Below are 8100 nucleotides of genomic sequence, written 5' to 3'. Positions count from 1 at the left end.
AACCCTTATAATTCCTATATTATCGATAAAGATTATAGAAAGTATTATAAAAGTAAAAGGAGATAAATAGGAAAATAATTATAGCGATCTTCTAAGATACTAGATATAAGTTATATAATATAGCTAATATATTTAAGAATCTTATAAATAATTACTTTAACTCTACCCCTTCTATATCCTAGTAGTTTATATATTATCCCTATTATATATAGCCTTCCTTATTAATTAAGCTAATACCTTTATACCCGTTCCTTTTATATCTTTATATACCTCCTTATATACCCTCTTCCTCTATCCTAGCTAGCGTTTCCTTTATCTAAGATTTTACTATAGACCTCTATAGCCTAGCTACTATAAAGCTAATAGCCTAACGGTCCCTATAGGACTACTATAATTATAGTAGAGCCTACGAGGACGTAACGGCTTTTATAGCGGGGTATTTATTACGGGTATAATAGATAGGTAACTAGGTAGATCCTATTATATAACCGTAAATCGATAATTATAGTCCTATAATTACTAATAGGGATTACTTTCCTATAATTACTACTAGATAATTATAGTATAGTAATTATAGAACTATAATACTTAGCCTTTATAAATCCTAGTTATATAACTAGGGATTATAATATATATAGAGAACCCCTATATCCTCCCTTAATAGGGAGGGATATCTTAATATAATACTATTATTTAAGTATTTAAGATCTAAGATTATCGGTCCCTATAACTATAACTATATTAGAAATCCTCTTTACTTTAGCTTTAGAAGTCTTTAATAAACGCTTCTAAGAGGTAAACTCCTTTTATATTTCCGTATATACTTATTACTTTAATAATCTAAGCGCTCTTAAGATCTATAAATATTAAATCTAGTAATCCTAGGAATTATAATTCTATATTATTTATAATAAAATCGATATCGAGATCTTTCTTAACCCTCTAAATAAAGTAGGTAATATTAATATCCTTTAGAATGATATTAAATTCTTATTATAGTTTTTTAGTACTCTCTAGCTCTATTATAGAACTATTATTATAATCTAAAGAGCTTATTATCGCTAGGTTTATAAAGCTCTAGTATAAATAATTAACTATTCTATATAGCTTCGTTTTTCGGGTTTTATAGCTAGCGATATAGCTTAGTAATAATCTTAATCGTAGGAGTCCTAAGATACTCGAAGTAGATAATACTCTTATAGATTATATAATAAGGGAATTCCCTATTACTAAGCTTATATAAGAGTCTTAAAGTACTTAAAAATAAAATAGTACTTTTATAATTATTTATAAAGTATAATCGATAAGCTTATATATAGTAAATATACTATTTATAAGATCGATCTTAACTTCTCTAGCTCTAGCTATTCTATATTACGTTAAATATAATATTAATTAATATTTAGAGGGCTTTATTATTTATATAAACCCTAATCTAGTACTTCTACTATATTTACGAGCTCTAAATAGGTAAGGTATCTAATAAGTCTTATAATAGTTAATTCTTAATTAATTCTTATCTATTTCTCTAAGTTACTATTACCTATATAAGTTAGATATATCTATCTACTCTTAGCGATTATATAAGCCGTAGTTCACGTGCTCCTAAGAGTAGTGGATCCTAGATATCCTAGATATCTTAGATATTATTATCCTAACTATAGAGTTCCCTAATATTAGTTTAATAATATTCTTAATTATTATAAATAGATATTTTCTAAGATACGCCTTACTCCTATTAGGATTAATCTAAGTACTTTTCTTAATTAATTATAACTTTCTTCTTAATTACCCCTTTACTTACTTACCTTTAATCTAAATGAAAAATATATTATTCATAGCTCTTATTAAGGGCTATAAGAATCTTTAATCTATTTCTTAATCTAATATCTCCTTCTTAAGATACGATTACTTTTATCTCTCCCTTCCTCTTATTCCTTTATTTATTATTATCTCTTTATTCTATAACTAAGCTATACCCTTAGTTATTACCTAATACCTCCTATATAGACTATAATATATATTAATAAATAATATTAAGAATATTATAGGAGGTTCTAGGTAATAACTAAGGGTAATACTTAATATAAGAGTTATAGGAGTTAGAGTCTTATAATTACTCTAATAGCTAAAATAAAAGCTAAATTATAATAATATATAGATTATTAAAAAGATAAATATTATAGCTATAGAATAATATACTTTTAATAATATTCTATAAAGCTATTCTATAATAATAAGCTATTAACTTCTCTTATACCCTATTAACTATAGCTTAAAATATAACTCTACTTCTCTATAAGTCTAGAAGTAATCTAAGCGCCTTATCTATATATAGCTATTAAGGGTTAATCTATTATATATAGAGGGTACCCTTTAAATTTATTTTTTAGGTTTTTAAATCTTAATAATTATTTAATCTTAATTATATTTTTAAATCCCCTTTATATAGTAATTCCTATCTAGATTATTAATTCTTAATTATTATAAATAAATACTTTCTAAGATATATTTTACTCTTATTAAGATTAATCTAATTACTTCTCTTAATTAATTATAACCTTCTTCTTAATTAATCCCTTTACTTATTTACCTTCGATCTAAATAAAATTTATATTATTTTATAGCTCTCGTTAAGGGCTATTAGAATCTTTAATCTATTTCTCGATCTAATATCTCTTTCTCGAGATATAATTACTTTTATCTCTCCTTTCCTCTTATCCTTTTATCTATTATTATCTCTTTATCCTATAACTAAGTAATACCCTCGGTCGTTATTTAATACCTCCTACGATATCCTTAATATAAGTAATAAAGACTTTTAAAAGAGTTAATTAGAGGCTAATGAACTAATTCAAGCTAAGGATTAGCGAGGGAGGCAATAAGGGATATAACCTTTTATAGACAACGAGAACGAACCCTAGGCAGTCAGGCCAGGCAGCCAGCCGTCCCACTGACAGGATGAGACGAAACTCCCGAGCTTCATTACTAGAACCTTCGGACTTGTGAGTGTGGACATAAATTGAGTTGGAGGGTCATGATTTTAGACACCCTTGCTTATATCCTGGAGGTATTTTGGACGTTCGGGTGGGGCAACTGATCTGGAGTGAGGACTGGCTGAGCGACTCCTGAGACAAGCCTGAGCCACCCTCCATAAAAGCGGCGATGCGCTGTGTCGATCTTCACCTTGCAAAACAGGTTCTTCTGGGTGCTTGAGGGAACTATTGCCGGCTACCACTCCGTGTTTCTCATTGGAAAAGGCACTCTCTCGTCACATGTGATGTATCTTGCCTCTCATTCCGCTCTTCCCCTCATGGGCAGCTGTCAAACCTGTAGCACCAACTTTCAGCCTCTTGACGTGAAGGGGGGGTTCGTTGGCAACTGAAACCCACGCGGGACTCGAGCTAGTGTCATGATAGAAAACTCGCCTGTTCTTAAAGCAGAGAGCAAGACACTGAGGCCTGAAGTACCAATGATCCACAATTTTCCTCCACGAGCTTTGTTGCTTAGCACAGTCAGTCGGGCACCTCGGGGCCTTCCCGTGTCTGTGGCGGCCATGTCCTCCGCGCAACATCTGCATGTGTCAGTCTTATCGCCTCATGTTGCCTCGGAGAAGAGTCGAAGCAGGATTGATGGGCAGGGGCACACTGGACAGCCGCAAGCCAGAGTTGGACCGCCCACTATATTGTGGCTGGAACAGCCGTGGCGTGATCGGGATTGATAAAACAGATTGTGGGCTTGTTTCCCTCGTGGCACATGCAATGGATCACATGATGTACGACGTGAGTTCCGTCTCAAGACAGCACGATACCTTTCTGTGGCTATTCTGACTTGTAAGAGCTGGAGGAGGCGATGTATGATGCCTCATTTAGATTCTCTTTGCTTCCCCCCTAAACTGAACTCGAGGGACACAGCCGAGGCTCGGTGTCTCCGACTGTCCAGAGAAACCCAGGGGCTCCAGGGTATGTCGCAGGTTGCAAGGACTCGGCTTTCGTTGCTTTGACTTTGTGGTAGGAAACGATCCTCATCGTCACTGCCGAATTTTGGTCCAGAAGACTTGTAGAAAGGCGCAGGCGATCCAGTTGAGGCGGGACTTCATAAACAGTCGCACTGAACCCGTACCACAACATGCGTTAGTAGCTAGATCAACTGTGACTTCGTCGGGGTTTAAGTGAGCCACCCGCGAAGACAGACGCCTCCATGAAGAGGCTTCGCAGCGTCCGTTGGACCAACAACGAAGTCTTTGATTATGTAACCACGCATTTGGATCCCTGGGCCTACACGCGTGTGACTGTGAGCATCGTCCGGCGAGGCATTCTGTTTGTTAGACTTTATGTGTAATCTCAAGTATTTTCGATCGACGAGACCACGACATCAACCTACGAGCATCAAAAAGTGCCTTGGCTGCTTACTACAATCTCCAAAGTTCATCGCTGCAGCAAGCCGACCTCGGCAACAAGATTCTGCTGGTTCCCGAACTTCCTGCGTTGGCGTCGCACAACCGCCGTCTCCTTGATAGAAGCACTGCCCGCTTGCGCCGACGCACGAGGAAAAGGGGGAGGAAGTGTGTTGGCTGACAGGGGCGCATGGGAATAAACTGAGCCAATGGATTCACCTGGATTCACCTGCCATCATTCTCCGCCACAGGTGCGGTCCACTCAACAGGTCAAGTTATGTGACACTGACAGACCGGCGGCGTCCAATACATTGAACTGCCATGCGGAACCACAAACAAGCCCCCAGGAACCGCAATGGTGAGAATGAGTCGACTCTTTCTGCTTGTCCTTTCTGACCTGGTACCGAGGCTTGGAAATGTCGGGTAGGTTAAGCCCCCGGCATGGGAAGGTTCTAACACGAGCTTCGAGGCTGCCGAGGGGCTCCGTAGTACAAGTCCTCTATTGGCTTGTTCCAACACATGGCAGCTAATTCTTCCAGAAACTTGCTGTGTGACCAATCGCCAGTACAAGTTTCCAAGTTTCTGTTAGCGGTCACCGAGGAGCAAGGACCGGAGGACTGTGAAATGTTTTCCCCCGAAAGGAATGCGTCCATGCCTCTGACACCAACTAAACCATATGAAAGGTGACCTCAGAAACGCCAAGAAGCAATCCTGTTGATGCAGATGAATATCACGTTGCACGCGACAACTACTCCATCTTGGGGGCTGATCGTAGTTTCCGAGCCGCAGCCCTGACTGTGCCTGTTGTTTGGTTGACACAATGGCGAAAAGTCTCGACGTTGCTCGAGGCTAGGACGCTGAACCTTCGTGGAGCATGAGTACTGATGCAGCGAGGAAGACTACCTTCAATTGGAAGCGGTGGTGGCTTTCAGCAGAGCCATGAATGCGAGAAAGGGAGCAACAACTCCAGAACAGTCTAGAGAGATGCAAAGATATAAAACCACACGGTCCCACGCGTCTTGAAGGTATGAAGGTTCGAGAACACATCAACATCAGACATCATAGACATTAGCTCTGAAAGGCCTTATCTTTCAGTCTCTTTCATATGCCCATCTCTTCTCAGAAGCCCCAACACTACCAGTCTTCCTCGGGTGCCAAGATGGCCAAGACAAGTTCAGCCAACGTCAAGATGACGAAGTCAAGCAGTGCGTCCCGTCGATGTTATAATCAACTATCTTTCTTGCATTCATGCTGACTTCGCCAGGCTCATCGACCGCGCCAGGCTCATCGACCGCAAAGGCCTCGTCGTCTAGCAAAAGACTGTCGGTGGACCGCCCCTGGCAGTCGGAACAAGACCCGGGACACAGTTACCAGACATCCACCCGAGACAGCGGTACGTCCGAACCTTTTACCCGCTGGCTTGACGAGCCTACCGGGCTTGGTCCGTACAATAATATCGCGGAGGTGGCCGAGGGTTGTGGCGCGTATACTACGTCGTCTGGAGGGCACCAATCTAGCGGAGTGGCAGCCACGTGCAAGACGAAGCATGGCCAGTCCAAGGAACACAAGAAGAAGCACCATGGAAAGTGAAGCAAGGAATGGAGCAGCCAGTAGCTAGACCGTGTCATTTTCTTTCGTATCTCTTCAGTCATGTCTTAACTCCAGAGGGTAGTCAAAACACATTTCTATTTCCCCCCTAGGCTTGAATTTGAACATGAGCAGGAACCAGAGACCAGAACAGCAATCTGATCGGGTTGAAAAAAATATGGCGGAAGATGGTTATTCTTATAGTCAGACAAACAAACATCTAAAAAGGTTGGGGCGTCACCGGGGATTGAACCCGGGACCTCTTGCAATTTTGAGATATCCCAAAGCAAGAATCATACCTCTAGACCATGACGCCAATCAGCTGATGATCTGCGGGGAATTATGGGAACCTATTACGATCAGGAACAGCTCCGACCCGTTCGCGTTGGTCAGGGCTTGTTGCTTCGTCCCAGCCACGGCAACTTGGCCACAAGCGGCCGACGCCGCCTTACTGGGCCTTCTCTTGTGATCGTGAGACAGGTCTTGGGCCCCGCTGGGATTGCATGCGTGACAAAGCCCAATTTTAGAGAGAGTGGGGTGTCATGCCATCAATCTCGTGCACGGCACTCCCCGTTGGTTTCTCGCGCGCCATTGAACTGAATGTTGTTTGAGCCTGAATGTTCGACCACGGCTACCGGGCCACATCCCATGTCGGTCGTATTCACCTACCCAAGCATTGCAGGGAGGCTTGCTGCCAAGGAGGAGCCACGATCGGACTCAGCCTTGGCTCACAGGAGACCAGAGACGGGCCTCAAGTCCAATCGGTGCCAATTGGCTTGATCTGAGCAGCGGCCCTACCTAATCAGGTACTGTACATAGTGCCTGGGTTGGTAGGTAAGTACCTTAACGCAACTAAACCCCCAACCACCAGTGCCATGAATCATGAAGTAGATGTGTGTGTGTGAGTGTGTGACCTCACCGTCCTAGCTTGCTTTTCGCCTTGGAAAATGCGGTGCGCTGTGGAAGGCCATGCGCGTCCAAAGATGAGACCGGACGAAGTAGTGGCCGTGACTGGCGGGAGCCCGAAACCTTAGGGGGGTCGTGTGTCCTGTAGGAACTTTGTCCGCTGGGGCGGCACTTTACTGGTAGGCAGCGTTCGCAGGTACGACAGAGCAGAGGAGGCTATGCTCGACGTGACGTCAAGCATTTTGTCTGGCTTTCTTGGCAGAGTGCCTTTTCTTTACGCCCAGATTGTTTTACGAGGTGGAGGGAACGAGACACACGTACGTCGACACACGCATGCCCATACACCATAAGCTGACACGAAGATGGTCGTCGAGCAGTCTGCTTGTCTTGTCCCCTATTGTCAATATGGGGACAGTCTGGCGTCGTGGGAAAGGCACAAGTCACGGAGGAGAACGCGAATCAATATTCCACATGCAGCATGTGGACCCGCTTTCACAGGCAGAATGGCAAAGTCAGCTCAGCACCGTGTCAGGCAGGTACCCTTGCTCGGGTACCCTACGGCGCCTTTTGGACAGGTACCTAGGTACATGGTACGCAAAGTAGGTGTTGTCTTGTCATGCTCCCCACCCTTCAGGTCGCCGTCAACGGACATGGGGGGAGGAGGGCCCTCTTGGCTGGGCTGGCAGCGCAGCCTGGCGGACCAGAGCTGGCTCGGCGGGTAGCGAGGCGCGTGCGCTAATACAGATGCGGAAAGAAGCCGGTGGAGCCGAATACCAGTGCACCAGCCACCCAATGGGCGAATCATGGAGCACAGAATTGTGGGAGCCTGGCAAGCCTGGCTTGCCTGGCATGGCTTCTGGGTTGGCAGTTCGCAGGAGACTGGGAAAAAGAGCTCAGAGGCCTGGCCCAGGCCAAGGCTCGCCAAGGATGTACGGCTAGGATGGCTGGGGCTTGAGAGCAGAGACCTGCCTGGGGTGTCCTCCGCTCCTCATCCGGACCGTCAAGCAGTTTGGCAGCAGCGAACGGAATGCAGTCGACACACCCGTCATTTGGAAGTGTGTGCTGCTGACTCGTCTCGGTCCCCCCCCTTTCTTCCCCCCCCCCAGCGTCCTCCCATTTCCGGTCTCTTTCCCACTGGGAGAGATTTTCTGTTTGCTCGTCCTGGATGGCCTTTCCCATGCTCAGCGCTGGTGGTCTCTGGTCTCCAGCCC

The 8100-nt window shown here is 43.5% G+C and overlaps 1 protein-coding gene and 1 non-coding gene across 2 annotated transcripts; one reads left to right on the top strand and one right to left on the bottom strand.

Annotated features, from left to right (window-relative positions):
- Positions 1–5555: 5555 nt before the first annotated feature.
- Positions 5556–5986, top strand: VDAG_10384 (uncharacterized protein; the record flags this gene model as incomplete). The annotated part of the gene is made up of 2 exons (XM_009659853.1): positions 5556–5601; positions 5661–5986. The coding sequence occupies 2 exons, from the start codon at positions 5556–5558 to the stop codon at positions 5984–5986; spliced, it is 372 nt and encodes a 123-aa protein (XP_009658148.1).
- Positions 5987–6215: 229 nt separating this feature from the next.
- VDAG_20270 lies at positions 6216–6299 on the bottom strand. The gene has a single exon. It is a non-coding gene; the product is annotated as a tRNA-Pro (tRNA).
- Positions 6300–8100: the final 1801 nt, after the last annotated feature.

Source organism: Verticillium dahliae, genomic scaffold, assembly GCF_000150675.1.
Source record: "Verticillium dahliae VdLs.17 supercont1.35 genomic scaffold, whole genome shotgun sequence".
Classification (NCBI taxonomy): Eukaryota; Fungi; Ascomycota; class Sordariomycetes; order Glomerellales; family Plectosphaerellaceae; genus Verticillium; species Verticillium dahliae.
The sequence above is the reverse complement of the archived record's forward strand: the minus strand, read 5'-3'. Positions and strand labels throughout refer to the sequence as shown.